Genomic DNA, 18,776 nt, shown 5'->3' on the forward strand with positions numbered 1-18,776 from the left:
GCCGCCACAGGGTAGCAAAGATGTTTAATCAAAAGATGAAGAGTTTGTTCAAGACTCTGCAGCTGTGTCAAAGCAGCAGCTCGGCACATTTGAGAGTTTTTTAACAAACCAAAGCCATTTGATGTCAGATTGAGAGTTGATGGTGCATTAACCCTTTAATGTCTTTTCTCTATCATATTTCTATATTAACTATGTTTTAAGAAACTACCGATTCTTATTATTCTTATCCCAAGGAAACAAAAGATTTTTCCACCAAAGGTTTTTCTCAGTGAGGGCATTAAAGGGTTAAGTTGCCTAACTTACTAATTTCATTATTTCCATGTCTTCCAAGCTGTATGTCTGTTTGTGTGTTATGCATGCCTCATGCAATATCTTCGTCTGTGTTTTTTTTCTTTTTTTTTTTTTTACTGCTTTAGGTTCCATTATGGGACACAGAAGTCCCATGAAAAAGTGACACAAGTTCAGTTTGATGCTAGGAGAAAAGCAGGAGGAAGATTCACAGAAATAACAGACATTTAAAGAAAGAATGTATAGCCTCAATAGAAAGAGGTACATGCCATGGGGAACAAAACTTCCCATTCAGTTACCTTTCTATCTCAAACAAAAGGGAGGCAGGAATTTGGGGAGATTTTGTTTTGGCAACGCTCAATATAATGGAAGCCTGCCGGAAATGGGTCATGCTTGTGGCGACTCACACTGGCACAATACTTTAGTCCAGAAAAAAGCACACATGCAGAAAATATTTATCCTAATAAGTTGGCAGAAAAGGGTAGCAATAATGGGACATATTGATATATTTTGGGGCATCTTAAATCTTAGTCCGCTCGCAGCATTAACCTGATCAACATGTGATGTGATGGAAGCCTTTTGTCTTTACTCCCTTAGCAGATTCTAATATGTCATGACAAGGAGAAAGCAACACTGTCTGGTCTCTTAACCTCAGATAGCTTATGACGGTTGAAGCTACAACATTATGATTGAGTGGCAAACAAAGCCTTCTATAGAATTAGTTTTTTATAATTAAGAAACATTGCTTTTTGCAGCCAGTTGGTATCCAGATTTCTTTTAGTATCATTAACATCACCACAGAGGGTTGATTTCTTTCCTTCTCTTCCTGTTTTGTAATGAATACTGGCATGCACTATCATGACTCATTATGTGAAAATGTTTTTATGTCTTCGCTTCATCACAGATGTAGCTTTTTTTCCCCTTTATGCTGAAACAAATCAACTCAATGTCCTTTCATACTACTCTGCTTTCAGATTCTGAGGCCTGTTTATCAGGACAATCAGGGAACATTAGGTAAGATGCACATTGTGTTATGTTAATATTTGTATACATCAGTGTTGGCTTTGGCTCAATATTAGCTCGGATGTAGCGTAATGTTACTTTCAGTTTTGGCTTCACTGTTAATTTGATTACACTAATAAATGCATATAACATTTGGGAGCCTAATGCAAACTTGTAAACTCAAGCTTCACTTTCTTAATATTTCACAGCTTCAGGTTTCAGCAGGTTATATCCCACACGACAGACTTCTGGTCCACAGCCCCAGGCTGGTGGTAGCGGTGGTGCTTTTTCTGGGGGGGTTAGTGGTGGCAGCAGCGGTGGTGGTGGCGGGGGCTTCTCCGGCCGTACCAACTTCCTACGTCGATCTAACAACTCCAAGATATCAAAGGGATCATCCACCTCTCCCAATGCTGGTGTAAGCGGCTACCAGCAACAGAATGCCAATTTTGCCAACTACCAGAACTGCACCATTGTCCGCTCACACACGCCACATGCCAATTATGGATATGTCAAAGCGGCACCCAAGGTCCTCATCTTCCCCATCTTTGTCCAGGTAGGCCACTTGATATGAGCCTCCCAGCTGGGATGGGATGTTATAACACATCTTGACATGATTCTTCCTCTCTTTTTAATGTGCTGCATATATTCTAGTGGAAGTTACTAACTGTATTATGATTTATTTATATTTTAGTTGTAATCCTTGTTGCTAATTTACAGAAGCTTTTAGCCTCCGTACTGTGATGCATACTGATACGCTTTACACCTTAGTTTTCACAAATTAGGGTTTGTGATTATTATGTATAATAATACATATGATCTTACAGTTGATGATTTGTTTCAGTGTGAAATGGTTGAGAGAATTGCCCAGTGAGACAGGCTACTGTGCATTTGACCCTGCCTTCATCACTCTGATATCGAAGAGGATAGGAACCACCAGCAGACACAATTGCCCTGATTGCATAGCAATAGTGAACAAAGGCCTTGGTTAACCAACAAGACAATGAACCCTGTGAATGAGAGCCAGAGTTCCTTTGTGGACAAGGGAGAATCCTGCAGCACAACCATGTCAGGGCTTTGTGGCAGAGTTGCCAGATTGATGTCATTCCTCAATAAAAGGCACATCTTACGCAGCTGAGAATTTGCCTAAAGGCACCTAAGTAACTTTCAGACCATGATAAGCAAAGTTCACTGGTCTGATGAAATGAAGAACTCTCTCTCTCTCTCTCTCTCTCTGTGTATATATATGTATATATATATATATATATATATATATATATATATATATATGTATATGTATATATATGTATATATATGTATATATGTATATATATATATATGTATATATATATATATATATATATATATATGTATATATGTATATATATGTATATATGTATATATATGTATATATGTATATATATATATATATGTATATATATATATATATATATATATGTATATGTATGTATGTATATATATGTGCACAGTTCCCGGTGACATGGCAGTGAGCATCACCTCTTTAATCAACCAAGGTGATGGCAGCATAATCATGTGAGATATTTTTGTGGAGCTGAGACTGGGGACCAAGGATAGAGGGAAAGATTCATGTAGCACAATACAGGGTGATCTGGAATAAAAAGCTTTGACAGAATGCTCATGATCAGAAGGTTGGATGAAGGCTTACGTTTTAACAAGACAATGACCCAAATCTTTAGGAAAACTCTGTGAAAGGCTTTCAGTTACACAGGCACAATGTACAAAATAAGGCATCATACTTGGACTGATGGCCTTTCTTCTGTAGAATTTTGGCTTAAAAGGAAACAGAGCTTTGAGGTTTGCAGTTGGGAAATATATCGGCCTTTCTGTCATGAGTTTGCTATTTTCACACATGACACGTCTTATGTAGGTTTTTTTGCTTTTAGGCTGCAGCATCAGACGGTGTCTGTGAAGAGAGACAGCGAATCAGTGTGAAGATATGAACATCCAGGATGTTTGTTTCCTTACCTTGTTTTGTACCTTTTTTTCTGAGGTGCAAGTTGTAATTGAATACCTTATATTGGTTTCAATTTGTGTTTGTCACAATCTTTGTAAAATGTAACAGTGAGCAGAAAAATGTTTTACCACTAGTATGCTTTATGGGCAAAATGAGAATTGGATTTATACAATTAAGGAAGTGCTGGGATAGGCTCCAGCCCACCCGCGACCCAATCGACGGATTCAGCGGTATAGATAATGGATGGATGGATGGAATTAAGGAAGTAAAGATAATATATGTTAAGTCTTGTGTTATTGCTAAATACATAGTCAGGTTTGCATTTGAACAGACTGTAAAGCATGTGAAGTAATAATATCTTGTGGTACACATGATTAAACAACCAGTGGGGGCCACAGTGAAATAAGACTGTTTTTGCAACAATTTCCTCAATGGCTCTTTGAGACTTTCCCACTTTCAAAATGCAGAGAATGTGGTTGTACTTCCTATTAATTCATATAGAAAATTACGACCCTGACCCCACTTTACAGAATTTAAATGTTAAATATACACACACTGGCTCTTTGTCATACCCTGATCTTGAGAGGAAGTCCCCTCCTCCCATGTTGTGGCACTAGTTCTTTTTATGTCAGTGTCTTGTCATTCTCGACCACACGTATCGCCTCACAGTTGCAACTAGCGTTCTCTGTCATTAGTCACTTTCAGTTGTGCTACCCTTAGCGAAAACAGACGTGCTCTTTGCTGTTAAGTAGATCGATTGGATTTTGGAGCCAAAATGGATTTGGTAATGTCATTTTCTGTTTCTTTTTACAAATTAATACCAAATGCAATGACAATTGGATTTTATCTTGAAAATAGCATCATATGTGCTGATGAGGATATTAGTAATAAAGGGTCGTAGTGCAAGCAATATGTGCAGTGGGCACTAATAAATAGCTTAAAGATATCGGTTATGAATGAATGAGCTGAGGAACTTTTAAATAGCTTTGTATGATAATCTGTCTGTATGGTTTCTCTGCACCCAGCCTCTTGACCTGTGCAGCCGAACACTCATCATTTCCGAGGAGATGATACTACATGAGAGCCAACACCACTCTCTCAAGGTGAGTGTCAGCAGTACACTAAAAACATTAACTTTAAATGAGAGCACATTCGTGCCAAAGTTTGATGTGAACGTATGCATGTATAGCGATTTCAAAACGTGTTTAAAAGTGTTTACAGAACGAAGGCTTTGCATTTGCTTTGAGGAAAAGGTTTAAGTTCAGTTTAATGATCTAAACAGGAATCTTAGTTGTTTTTTTTTTTTATATGAAGAAATATTATACCAAATAACATCTAAAGGTAATAAGACAGAACCAAGACAGTACCCCCCCCCCCCTGGTTTTTCTGCATTATGACCTTTAATTTAAATGGATGTGTTTTGAGATCTTATTTATAATGGACCTTCATGGAGGACATTAATTTAAGAGGCTAAAGTTAACCCTCAAGATCTGGAGTGTTCCCTTATGATGTCTTTTAGCCATTCACTAGACAAAGCTGAGCTTAATTGCTTAATTGCCATTGCTTCAAGAAAAAAAATAACACAACAAATGTAGAGTTCATACAAAAAGGTATCATGGACACTCCCTAAAGGTAATCTTTTCATGTGAGACTAAAACTGAGCTTTCTGGCCATCAAGAAAATCACCATGTGGCAGAGCCCAACACCTCTTAACACTTTGAGAACACCATCCCCACACTGACACACGGTGACAGCAGCATCTTGTCGAGCGATTGTCTTAATCCTCGTTTTCACAGTCAAATATGTTTTTGAAGACTATGTTGACCAAATGATACAAAAATCTATTTTAATTCCCGGACAGCACAATTATTATAACTTGTTCAAGGCACTGTTTGAAATGTAGAAGATGCAATATCAGTGTTCTTTCCAAGACTTTTATCGAGGCTCTCCCTTCTCCTCTGCAGCATCGTCGGAGTGCAGGGGACAGAGCAGAGGCAAACATTTTGTTTGTTTGTCACAACCTCTCATGCGGCTTGTTGATTTGACCAAACTACAAGCGACTGCCCACCTGCCTCGATCTTGAGTCGGAATAGTTGTGTGTTTTAAAAGTATGCAACCGTACATAAAAGGAAAACAAATGTAAAGAAACATCTCAGGAGGTGGGAAGGGGCGAGGAAGATGTCTGAACGTCCGCTGGGAATTTGTAGCTACTCTGAACTGCCAGGTCCATACGAGTCAAGCAGAATTAATAATAGATGAGGGAGGGAAGCACCAAAGATCTGACTCGGAGAAATTCTGTTTCATGTATCTAAAGAAATAGTGGCTCCTTTCATCCAAGCTCATTGCTTAAGAAGAGTCTGCATTGTACGGTGTTTTATAAAGTATTTTCTCTAAGTATCTCTGGAAAGTATGATGAAAATGAATCTCTTAGATTTTTTTTACTGTGTGAAGTCTTTTTTTCCACACTTTGTAAAATATCTTTGTCAGGTCCACTTTGTTATGCAGTGCAGTGCAGCGGCTCTGGACTCTCGCTGGGGTCAGTCGTAAAACAAATATTTCGCTCTCAGTGTTTGTCATGGGGGAGTTTCTCTCCAGCGTGCCACTTTAAACAGGCTGTTTTTAGAGATCTATGTGTTGTTCCAGCTTTTACCTGAGCTGAGGGAGTTAATGTGAAGGGCAGTGGTTGATTTAGGGACATGTGACCAAAACTGGGAACGTATACATGACAGAGTTAAGAGGTTTAAGTTCAATTAATGCTCGGTAAAGTAGAGCATAAGCCCTTGTGCCTGAACAAGTTGTCATTAAGTTATTAAACAACACATTTTTTTTTAAGATGATGTATTTTTGAACCAAACTACACCATCAATCATTAATTGGAGTAATCAAAGAGCTGTTGTCATCCTGATGTTCACAAAGCAACAAAGGACAATGCAGGCCTGGAACACATTTACAGTCATTTTAGTCAAATCACATACTTTAATCTTATCATTTAAAAACAGAACGTATGTGACTTCATGAATAAGGTGGGTTCATTTCACTGTGGTGACTGATGCGTTTGCCAGTCTTAATTGCACAAACGGTTGATTGTCCGACTTATCAAGATGTTGTTTTAGATTTAGGAGGTCGGTCAAAATTGGTGTTGAAGTGCTCACAAAGAAGCAATCGGACAGAATCAGGATTAGACAAAGACCCAAAGTTGAATGTGTTTGTGGAAACTCTAAATAATCTAACTGCTTATATTCTGTGTGTGTACATGCATTATGCTTTCTCTGTGTGAAAACAGTTTGCTGCTTGCCTCTTGAGTGCTTAGTCTTTCTCTGTTACCAACATTCTCTTCCACCCACTCAAACCTACGAACATGCATACCCAAAGTCAGAGACACACACACACACACACACACTTAACCACATACTGGCTAAAGTTGAAATATCCTCTCTGCTAGCTCACCCGTCAGAGGAAGCCACCAAGAGCAAAGGTCTTGAAACATTACCCATCTAGAATGATTACTCTCTGCTGTATATCTGTATTTTGTTGCTTATGACACACATAAGCAGTTCTGGGGCTGCCATTTTTATTTTTAAGCCTCAACCTAATTTTATCATTTCCTCGTGGGTTTTTCCATCTCTTGTTAATTTTAAGCTTCTCTGGCTGACCTTTTTCTCATGTTCCACAGTTGATACTCAAGATTACAAACACACTGGAGTGAGTGGTTAGAACAAAATAAGCGAAAAGTAAAGTAGAAACAAGCCAACGAAAGCAAAAGTTAGATTATTGGAATGTAGGTTTTGTTAAGTTTGACTGAGGTTTTTGAATAACTTTTCGAACAAAAGCTGTGACTAAGTGAAGTATTTTCAAGTATATCAAACAGGTCAAACAAGGTTATTTTATCTTTCACTAACAAGTTAAAAACCAGTGTATTTGGAGGTGAATCTACTTTAAAAGACAGTTTGAACAACACTGAGCAGGCTACAAAGTAAGATGTGGGAGGATGCATGTTTATGGTGAATGTTGTATATGTGTGAACAACACTTCTTTTGCAAGGACATGAGTCGGGGGTGAGACTTGTCAACTAGTAGATGCTGGATTGGATGTGTTTGTAAGGTGTAAAACCACAGTGAGACCATGTCATGCACAAGTATCACCACCTCCTCGAGCCCAACACCCCCCTCACAAACTCCTGCCCTTCATCCTTTTCTCTTAAACTTCCCGTGTCTCTCTTTGTAATCCTCCTCCTCTATTTCTTTTAGGTCACAGTGTTTGTCTACAACGATCTGATGCTTGTGACAAGAGAAAATGAGCCGGGCAGGTGTAATGTCCTTCAGAGCCCCCTGTACCTCCGACACTTGCGACTCCAGGATGGTATGTCATTTTCAACACTCCTACAGGAGCCATTGTTCTGAGATTTCTGCGATGTTGAGGCAATCATGTGTCAGAGTGGTGTGTTTGTCGTTTAAGAGTCAGTTCATGCCCAAAAAACAGCTATAGTTTCAAAATGTAAATCCTGTATATCCAAAACCATCCCAGCTTTGTGTAACCATGTTAAACCCCATTTGACCTTGTACAGTGCAGCATTGGATAAGAAACGGAAACACTAACTGCACAACCAGAAATAAACATACAGTACTATGGTTGGAGATATTTTCAGTTGAGCTTCACCAAAGGATATTTACAAAAATGAGTGCCCAATTTCCTGTTGCTTTGTCTTCTTATTTCACCTTGGTGTAAACAGCAATCTCCTCTGGCACTATGGAGAGAATAGCTTGGCCATCAGGGCCATAGAGAGTGCAGGCAAATCAAATAAATAAGACTCGTTGTAAGTACGTGTGTTTAGATTGGTGGGCAGAGACAGGGGGTAGGGCCTGGAGGCATGAGAAGTGCGCAGCCAGGACTGAGTGGGTACACTTGGGTGTTAGTTCTCTCTGATAGCTCTGAAGCGCGGTTTAGAGGGAGGCAACAACAGCTCTGACACCACAGAAGTTTTAAATCAACCAACGCTGTTTTTAATGATTGATCGATGTGATTTTATCAACTCACTACTAGACCCATGCCTCTGTGGAGAAACCTAGCAGATCTACCATAGTCTACGCTGCTGTGCGTTAAAAAAAAAAAAACTGTCTGAAACCCTTAAAGTCCAGTGGGATGCTCTAAAAAATACGTTGTTGACAGCTATTGTTAGGAAAGGCCAGGTACGATAAATTGTTGTTCAGTTCTACTGTTCTAGCAGCAGGTCTATGTATAAAGTGCTGACCTGTCTTTTTGATAAGTGGAGTTTCCTATTTACCTTTTCATTAAAACTCTTGATGAAATACTTCAACTTTTCTGTACAACACACGTGCACTGACTGCTTATTCGTGTAAGCAGGTCAAGCAGTGATTGATGACAAAGTGAGCAGTCTTGGTTTTTAATATGATACCTTTTTATTCAGCTGACAAAATGTTTTTACAACCGCCATCTAGGAAGACTAATTAAGCAACATGTTGGCTAAATCTTTATTTACATATTTCCAAGTTAGAAGTTCTGCTTTGTTTGTATTCTGTATGTCACTTGTTAATAGAACTGCTAAGTAAGATTAAGGGGTTGTTTGTGGCTAATTAGCATAATGTGAAATAATGAAAAGGGATTTATTAGCTTCTGTACGACAACATGCAAAAAACAAGACATTTCTGTGAAGTGCAGTGTGGGAGGATTTGAAAGTATTTGCGTTTTTTAAAATATGACACTCAGATGTAGGCGCGAGCTCCTGCATCTTCTCCAGATACTGCTGTTCACCTCTGGGCCGCCTTTGACCTCCATCCTACACCCAAACAATCTAGGATTCGGAAAACTTTGTGTGTCTTTGTGTGTGTGTGTGTGTGTGTGTGTTGCATAGGAGGACACACACAGACACACATGTCCACCTCCACCCTGCTGCCTGTCATTGTTATTCTGCTTCGGCAGCGTCACTCAGGAAAGAGGCGCTGGATTGTGTTTGTTTCAGCGAGGGCGTGTTTGACGATTGTGTGTGTGTGTGTGTATACGCGCGTGTAATGACACACTAGAAGTTTGAAAAAGGGGCTTTCCTGTGTTCATATTACCCCAATACTAGCCTGAGGAGCGTGGGAAACAAAGAGAGTGGTATAAACTGCTAAAACCAAAGGGACAAGGTGCCAGTCCAAATGTTACTATGTTTTTTTTTTTACAGTAAATAAACTAGCAAGAATGAGTTCACCTTTAACCTACATGACAAAACTTATGAGTGGTTCCTGTACCTGAGGTTTAATTAGCAAAAAAGGAGAGAATATCTAATTATTCCTATTTGGGTAAATGATACATTATTGCGACTGCTATCTGGACAAACCACCCACTTTCATGTGAGATTATACACTTGAGATCACAGAAATTGAGCGAAAGGGCACATTTTTAAGAAGTATTCTAAAGGTTGTAGAGTTTCTCAACCTGTCCAGATCAGAAACATTTTTTTCAAACTAGAAAAATAATCAAATATGTGAATTATATTATGGAATAGTGATGATAACATTTCACAGAATGATTCACTTGCAAGCATTTCAGACAGTGCTGCTTTTTGAGAATCAGAGAGTTATCCAACAGTGACCTCTGCTGTTGGTCGTGAAAGGGAACAATGTTGCTGTCGGGTACGGCATTTCACAAGAAAGATGCTGTTCCGACCTACACATACAGTGTCTGAGAGGGGATGTGGTCTCTTCTCCCTTTAACAGTGTGTGCCACATTATTTCATGTTGTTGAGAGATTTATTGTAACCGTCTCTGCTTAAAGTGTGGCAGATGTATTTTGTCAAAAAAAGGCCCAACTTCGTCAAATTGACCTCTCGATGGAAAAGGGAGAATTCTGTATAGTTGAAATGAAGCCTGTATTTTTGTCTTTTATCTTTTTTTTTTTCCCCCCCCGAGCACATCAGCTCATGTAACTTTTATAGTACTGAAAGATGTTTTTAGTTTGGTTGCTGCTGATTTACACAAAATTATTTGATAGGTATAGTCTTAAAAAGTATGGAAAAATGTGGATTTCGTTTATTGTGTTTTCCAGGTTAGGATAAGTATGGAAAAAATCAAAAAAGAGAGCTTGGTGAAACATTTGTGTTTCCATACAGTTCAAGGTATTTTTCTTTTATAAAGGTTAAAATTCAGAATATTTAAAAGTGAATTAACCAAACCAGCAGGGTGTTTTTCACATAGATTACATATCAAAAAAGGACATGCATCATCATGTCACCTCTTGGTTTATCTACCATTTGAAAGCCAAGAGTTTAGCTTCTTACCAGGTAATTAGTAGTTGGATGATTTTCTCATGGACAACAATCTGTCTTCTTTTTGCAATTGGAGGTGTCATCCAGTTGTAAATGCACTTTTTCAGTGGCTTCTGTTTTCAGATCTGGAGGCACCGTCCATCATTAAATTATAATCAGTGGTTTTTCAGGAGGCTACAGCAGTGAAGTCCCGTCAATGTAGAGGGTGGATCAGGGTTTTCCTGATGTTGGTGAAATATAGAAAACAATATAAAAAATGACTGAGAAGCAAATGGGACTTTGAGTCTGGAAAAATATGGAATATTGAAATAGAAAATGTGAAGAAATTCTTTACTTAAACTGAAATGTATTCATTATTTTTTTTTAATGGCATTATGTGAAGTATTTTTGTGTAGTTAGTGTCTCCCTGCACAAGACAGAGTTTGAAAATGACCTTCGCTGATGGGATGGAGAAAGCTAAAAACTGCCCATAAGAGGGCCAGCAGAAGAGCAAACTTTTTGATCTCAAACCTCCAAACATCGTAGTGTAATCAAACCACTATTTTCTCAACAGAAGAATGTGTTTACAAGCTTCTGATTCTCCAAACTCCGAGCACTCTGACTGCTGTCTACTACAGTCGAGACACAAACTACTCATAAGTACTCCACAAAATTTCACTTAAAAACAACTGCAATATCCATTTAAGATCAGAGAGTGCTTTTTGTGACATGCAATTTTAGGGTATTGACCATTGATGGATGATGGATAGACACACTGCCGTGCCAAAAAAGAAAAAAAAAGTCACCACCTGCATTTAACTAAGCAAATTATCCGGGGTTGCTTCTGTTGGTCTGTTCTACTTTAGATTCAGCAATTTCATGTGCCACATAGATTTGGTCAGCTGACTATCAAGATATACCAAATCAATACAATTTTAAATGAGTAGATTTTTTTTTCTTTCTCGATTAGTAGTCATATTCCTGGAGGATGCCAGTAATTATCTGACTCACATTGTCAAAGATTGTTTCAGGGACACGATACATTATTTTCACACATGGATTGGCCGCCACAGAGTTTTACCACATTGGGAATCTTTGGGATGCGCTGTGGTCCGACTTTCCCTTCATCTATTCAAGATCTTGATGAAAAATGAATCCAATTGGATGGAAATTAACATTGTGGCATCGCATAAGGTTATCAAAATGATGTCGTATGTGTACATAAAGATACAGTCGTAAACAATACCACAACATTGTGATTCTAGCTCTAAGTGTGTGTGTTCACTCGATTAAAACCATTTATCTTGACTCCAGACCCACAAGCCTGTCTCCCAGAGCGCTTCTGTGAATTATGGAAGGATGTATAGAAGACTGACCTACAGTAAAAGCTTTCCAGCGATAAAAGTATTTTGGCAGAATCATAATCGGAAATCAGCAGGACTGCTTTATGTACAAGGCGGAAAGGAGTGAGTGAAATGGGCACCGAAAAAAAGTTACGTAATCTCTTCCCTACTTTGTCTTGCAGATTATTCTGAGGAGCTGAGATTCTACCTTATCCACATGACAGAGGTAAGAGAAAGTTGTGTTGTGTGAAAGAAGAGAAAAAGAGGGCAAACGAGGGTCTAATGTGCACGGTTTATTTTGTCGGTGAGCCAGAGGGGCAATAAACTCTGGTGGAAATCACATTACAGAGAAGACTCAAGGATTAGCAGAAGCCACTAATGAAAATGTCTTTTTTCTCTGTGTGTCTTTCCCAGACCTTATTCTTTCCCAGAATTTTCACATTGGTTTCCACAATTTCAACCACTGAAACGCAGATATTTAACCATGTGTCGCATAATCAATTAATCAGGATATTAAGATATAAACATACAATCATGCAACACATTTTCACATTTTTGTCTGTTTAAAATGTGACCTTGGTGAACTGTTTGGGATTATTCCATTTCCAGAGATTGAGCTCATACACATTTAAGTGTTTTCAGATGCAAAATGCCAGTCCTGGCTTCCTTTTGTATGGCTAAAACATTACAAACCATTTGGATTTCTGACTCAGTGCTCCTCTTCATAATACTCTTCATAATCTTCTTCATAATACATCCCAAATAATCACAAAGATCAGTGGGATTCTACATAAATGTCTCTCCTCCCACTCCCAATTATCATTACAATGTTCAGACAGCCATTTTCAGATGAAAAAAAGTTGTATCTATTGCACTCAAACAGAGCAGGATGCAGGGGACAGAGAGCATAAAGGCAGGCTGCTGAGAGACACAGACGAGGACTATGTTGTATTTAACCGTCAAATGCTCAGAGAAATCCTAACAGTTTTGTAGCTGATTTTCCCTTTTTTTTTACAAGTCTTAAAATTCTCCCGTCTCAGCAACTGTGCTGTAGTTGTACATGTTTTTTTATATGCAGGTGGAAGTATCCACTCACTCTCTGCTCTTTTTACACGAGCCCCTCCCGTTCTACCCAGACTCCTCATGCCCATTTGACTTTCTGTTTTTTTTCTTAACCTGAAACATCCGCAGAAAGGAAATGAAACTGCAGGTTTCATTAGGATTTTATGTTTTCATCATTTCTCATCATCTTACATCCTTCGCCTCCAGATCTTACACACATTTTTCAGATGCGCGTTTGCAGCTGTTTGTATCCGTCTGTAATAACCTCACAAGCTCTCTTATGTTAGGCTGATTGGTGATGTTTTCTCGTTTTTTTTTCATGGACAGCCCTTCTGAAGCTTATATTCAGCATTTAGCCAGGCATTTAGGATGTGCATTGTGAATGGACAGACAAGGAATGAATCTGAGCAAGAGTACAGGAAGAGACATAAGGTGTGATACAATTCAGTCTTTTTTATATAGAATATATTTTGTTTGATTTGGTGCAATTCAATGTCAGCTAATACAATTCTTAACATTTGCTTGACATATATAACTAAATACATAGATTCATTATCTATTTTGAATAGCAAAAAGTATTTTTAACAAACATCTTTACATGGAAACTTCGGTATGTGTAAATCTTCCGTAATAAATCCAGAAAATTATGCTATAATTATCTTTGACTTCACAATTGTTGGCGAGTTGTGGTTGGAGAAGATGTTTCAATCTTTATCTTGTTTTTTCTTGCTTCTGTGCTTATTTGCTGCTTTAAAGAGATTACAAAGGCCCAGACTTTGGTCTAATGTACGCTCTTCCTTGTAAAATTAGATGTTAGATTTGATGGTGCATTGTGAACCCTGAAAGCGTTGGCCGTTGGTTGTTTTTTTTTTTTAAAATTTTACTTCACAAGCAATGAAAAGCTTTCTAGCACGGCGATAAAGGAACAAAAGTCCCTGATGACGATATCAGTGTCAGTGACGTTCATCGTTTCTTTCTGAATTGTCATTTGAGTTCAAGTTATGATAGACACAGACAGAACTGGTTTACCTCAATTTTACTGGTTACCAATGTGACAAATTCTCCCAATATGATTGGTTGTCTGAAAAGTGATGATGAAAATACTGGCACTTTCTGAAAAGTTCAGCGGTTTTCAACCTAATGTAGGTCAAAGCAGCCACATTTAAAAAGCTCAGCGCTGTAAAAAACATTCAAGGAGCAGCGCTCTTTCTCTAAGCATGCTGCTACATTTGCTCTCTACTTGTTGGGTGCAACTGAAAAAGTTGGACCACCATTGATTTATGTTACATGTAAATCCATCCAATTGGGTTTGACTCTTCACACCCCAAGGTTTTTGCAAAAGAAAGCTGGATAGCAGTTGAGATGGGCATTTTGTTGCTTTATTTATTTATTTATTTATTTATTTATTTTTTATGATTTTTATTTTATTCTATTTTTTGCTGTACTTTTTTGCTGCATTGTGTTGCTTGAAGAGCACAAACCCTGAAATATTTACTATAATAATAAGTATTTACAATCGCAATATGAGACAAGAAACTAGAAAGGCTATTGAATAATCGGTGCAGCCTGTTTACTTTACAGCCCATTTTACAAAACTACTTTGTCTGAATTTTAAATGAAATGAATGCTTACTGTAGTGACAGCCAATATATTAGAATTTACTGTTGCAATTTAATCAACAAAACCAAAAGTCTTCAGTTAAATGTTCTTTTCATTTATTTCATTTATTCATTCATTCATTTTAGAGCTCTCGAATCCCTAAAAAGGATATTTTAAGTCTCTTCAGTCATACTGAAGGCTGAAGGTCTGAGAAGTGGTTTAAAATATAAGCCGAGGAGACAGCTGAACAAAAAAAAACAAACGCAGCCTGCCTTGGTGGTTCATTTGCAATTTGTTTCAGCAGTAAACATCTCCTCATATGGTTAATCTTTTCTCTGTGCAGATAAAATATAGTAACCCCAACCCCCATCTACTACACACACACACACACATACACACCCACACACACACACACACACACACACACACGCGCGCACACACACAGACACACACTGTCACACTATTTTATGCTTTGAAATGTGCTGTGCAACCTCATTAGAAGCTTATGAATCTTTTAAAAGGCCTCTTTTCTGAAATTCCAGACAGAATGAGATGGGCCTGGTATCTGTCCTCGAGGCTGGAAAAGAGGAAGGAAAAAGGCTTCAATATTATTCAGTCTATCCAATTAGGTATCATACATAAATAGAAATGTAAGACAGCTTGGGAGAGAGAGTGCATGTGTATGAGTATGAGTAAGGAAGAAAAAGGTCCTCAGAAGTGATCGCATGAGCTCTTGGGTTGTGCAGCAAAGAAGGTTTTTAGTTTTGTAAGTTTGTATTGTATTATTTTTTACCAAACTGTTAATATTTTAGAGTTCTTTTGTGAGACTGTTTATTTATTCCTTTTACTACGTAAACACTGTCCATTAATACATGGCACTCACATTATAGCAGTGGGTGTAGTTTGACACCATAAGCTTGACAAGACCTCTTGATTCTTCAGCAAAGCAGTGAGCTGAGAAAGTCTCCCATAAGTTCTCAAAGCAAACTATATGACACGTGTCAGACAAGAGAAATAGCACAAGCTTCCTTTATCCCCTTTTAGACTTATTCTTCTACCCCCCACCCCGTCAGATGCTTTAAACACACACACGCACTTGTGTATACACACACATACACACACACACAAAATCTGCAGTCATCTATTATAGTTGATACATCCGTCAGCAGTTCACTTTATACCTCAGGGAGCAAACAGGAGCCACAATGAAACACAGCGCACAGTTCACTTCCACTGCAGCTCTTATTTCTCCTGGGCACCGTTGGAAATACTGTGAAAATGATTTGTAATGACCTTACTATTTCTCACAAGCTATTTTTCTTTTATGCTATATTGTTTAAGAAAGGAAATGATAAACTAATTGATAAGACAATAGATTTTTTCGCCGCTTCCATAAGTCAGATACACACTACATATGCAGTTGCTAAATTGCGGTAGTTCTCATTTACCCACGAGTGACCACAGGCTTTCCAGGATGGCTGAGCCTCTGGTGCCTTCGGTAAAGCGCTCTGGTGTGTGAAGAAATGTGATGTGGACTGAGAGAGGGATGAAAAGAGGGATTGAGGGAAATCAAGGGAGACCTCTTGAATAGCAAGACTGTTGAGCTCTAATGATCAAAGAAGATGGAAACATGTTAAGTGACCCCTCACCGTCTTTGCTTCTGCAGATGTGCATGTTGGTGTTTAGTCAAATGAGAGGTGTGTGTAAAGTGATTGTCTCTAGTTGAATTGCTCTTTCTGGCTCCTCTGTGCAAAGGTCGCATAACACGTGCAGAGAAAAAGAAAATAGAGAGACGTTTTTGAGGACACCTTCTCATTGTTCAGTAAATGTTTTGGTTAAACATTGCATTCGCCCTGAGAACATCGGCCCCTCTTCTGTTAATAGATATACTGTCTCTGGGCCCGTTAGAACTACAACAAAAATAACAAACATGCATGAAAAAAAGCAGAATGAACCAAAATAATGAGGAGCAGGGTTTTTCTTATTCTTTCTTTTTTTTTTTTTTATTTAATCTGTTTAGATATGATTATTTTTATTCCTCACCCAGCTACATTTGGATAAAAAGCTTTTATTTTTTGGTGCAGGAGTTTGTTGATGCAGGACACCTGACTTAATTTCATTTGCATGTCTCCATTCCCTCAACTCTTATCTTCAAGCAGTTTTTGTCTCTTTCCACTATAGAATCTTCATGAATACAGAAAAAGCTGGTCGCATTGAAGGCTAAACAGAACACTATTTATACCATGCTGCTAGAGATAACTGAGCAAACAGAACCACACAAAACTATGAGGTGCCACCAGGGACATAAATCAGAATTAACTTCCATATACACATGTGCAATTAAACTCTTCCACATACTATACTCAAAACCTTGCACAAACACTAGTGAAAAGCTCTCACATAAACTAGTGAACACATTTACCTCTTATATAACCTACTCAAAAGCTCTCATACACACTACTGAAAAGCTTTCATATATACTAGTGAAAAGCTTTCATATATACTAGTGAAAAGCTTTACCTTTCATATATACTAGTAAAAACCTCTCATACACATATGTCAAACCTCTCATATACATATGTCAAACCTCTCATATACATATGTCAAACCTCTCATACACATATGTCAAACCTCTCATATACATATGTCAAACCTCTCATACACATATGTCAAACCTCTCATACACATATGTCAAACCTCTCATACTCATATGTCAAACCTCTCATATACATATGTCAAACCTCTCATACTCATATGTCAAACCTCTCATATACATATGTCAAACCTCTCATACACATATGTCAAACCTCTCATACTCATATGTCAAACCTCTCATACTCATATGTCAAACCTCTCATATACATATGTCAAACCTCTCATACACATATGTCAAACCTCTCATACTCATATGTCAAACCTCTCATATACATATGTCAAACCTCTCATACACATATGTCAAACCTCTCATATATATATGTCAAATACTTGTGGATTTCAGTTGAAACGGAAGGCGTTTCAGTTGAAACAGAAGGCATTTCAGTGAAACAGGAAGGTGTTTTATTAAACCGGGAGTTGTAGTTTTAAACGGAAGTCATTCTGGTTAGCTTCGTGCATTTTGTGCAATCTCCTGCCGGTATTTTATGAAATAAAATAAACGACAATTGCTCAGCCACCCGCTGAATACCTCACACAAACAGCGGCATTACTCAACTTTATTTTGGCTTCAACGGAGACCCTGCAGCTGGCAAAGACATGCTGCGCTGGCAGGACGGAAAAAGAGATGCTAAGCGGCTATCCACCGAGTCCGGAGCTGGAGTTGAAGTGATCGGTTGCTGCCCAAGCCTTGTAGCATTTGACAGGGTCCTGATCGTCTCCGTTGAAGCTAAAATACTGTAGACGCGCGCTCGATTTTCAAGTGTAGATAGCACGACCGTGCCTTTCCGAAGCGCAGATGCCGTGACCGCAGTCCGCTGAACACCTCACACAAGCAGTGGCATTACTCAACAATATTTTAGCTTCAACGGAGACGATCAGGACCCTGTCAAATGCTACAACGGAGACGATCAGGACCCTGTCAAATGCTACAAGGCTTGGGCAGCAACCGATCACTTCAACTCCAGCTCCGGACTCGGTGGATAGCCGCTTAGCATCTCTTTTTCCGTCCTGCCAGCGCAGCATGTCTTTGCCAGCTGCAGGGTCTCCGTTGAAGCCAAAATAAAGTTGAGTAATGCCGCTGTTTGTGTGAGGTATTCAGCGGGTGGCTGAGCAATTGTCGTTTATTTTATTTCATAAAATACCGGCAGGAGATTGCACAAAATGCACGAAGCTAACCAGAATGACTTCTGTTTAAAACTACAACTCCCGGTTTAATAAAACACCTTCCTGTTTCACTGAAATACCTTCTGTTTCAACTGAAACGCCTTCCGTTTCAACTGAAACGCCTTCCGTTTCAACTGAAATCCACAAATATTTGACATATATATATGAGAGGTTTGACATATGTGTATGAGAGGTTTGACATATGTGTATGAGTGGTTTGACATATGTGTATGAGTGGTTTGACATATAAATATGAGAGGTTTGACATATGTGTATGAGAGGTTTGACATATGTGTATGAGAGGTTTGACATATGTGTATGAGTGGTTTGACATATGTGTATGAGTGGTTTGACATATGTGTATGAGAGGTTTGACATATGTGTATGAGAGGTTTGACATATATATATGAGAGGTTTGACATATGTG

The 18,776-nt window shown here is 38.5% G+C and overlaps 1 protein-coding gene across 4 annotated transcripts in view; it reads left to right on the plus strand.

The window, feature by feature from the left end:
- rgs3a (regulator of G protein signaling 3a) overlaps positions 1 to 18,776 on the plus strand; it is a 119,156-nt gene that overhangs the window by 29,517 nt on the left and 70,863 nt on the right. For 3 of the 4 annotated variants that reach the window (XM_075455965.1, XM_075455964.1, XM_075455963.1), the window contains 5 exons: positions 1,263 to 1,302; positions 1,500 to 1,843; positions 4,309 to 4,386; positions 7,531 to 7,642; positions 12,052 to 12,095. In XM_075455965.1, the coding sequence (XP_075312080.1) occupies positions 1,263 to 1,302; positions 1,500 to 1,843; positions 4,309 to 4,386; positions 7,531 to 7,642; positions 12,052 to 12,095 (618 nt within the window). Of the gene's footprint in view, positions 1 to 1,262; positions 1,303 to 1,499; positions 1,844 to 3,960; positions 4,068 to 4,308; positions 4,387 to 7,530; positions 7,643 to 12,051; positions 12,096 to 18,776 lie in introns of those variants that run through there. The other variant, XM_075455966.1, reaches the window with a different exon arrangement.

Source organism: Odontesthes bonariensis, chromosome 22 (assembly GCF_027942865.1).
Source record: "Odontesthes bonariensis isolate fOdoBon6 chromosome 22, fOdoBon6.hap1, whole genome shotgun sequence".
Taxonomy (NCBI): Eukaryota; Metazoa; Chordata; class Actinopteri; order Atheriniformes; family Atherinopsidae; genus Odontesthes; species Odontesthes bonariensis.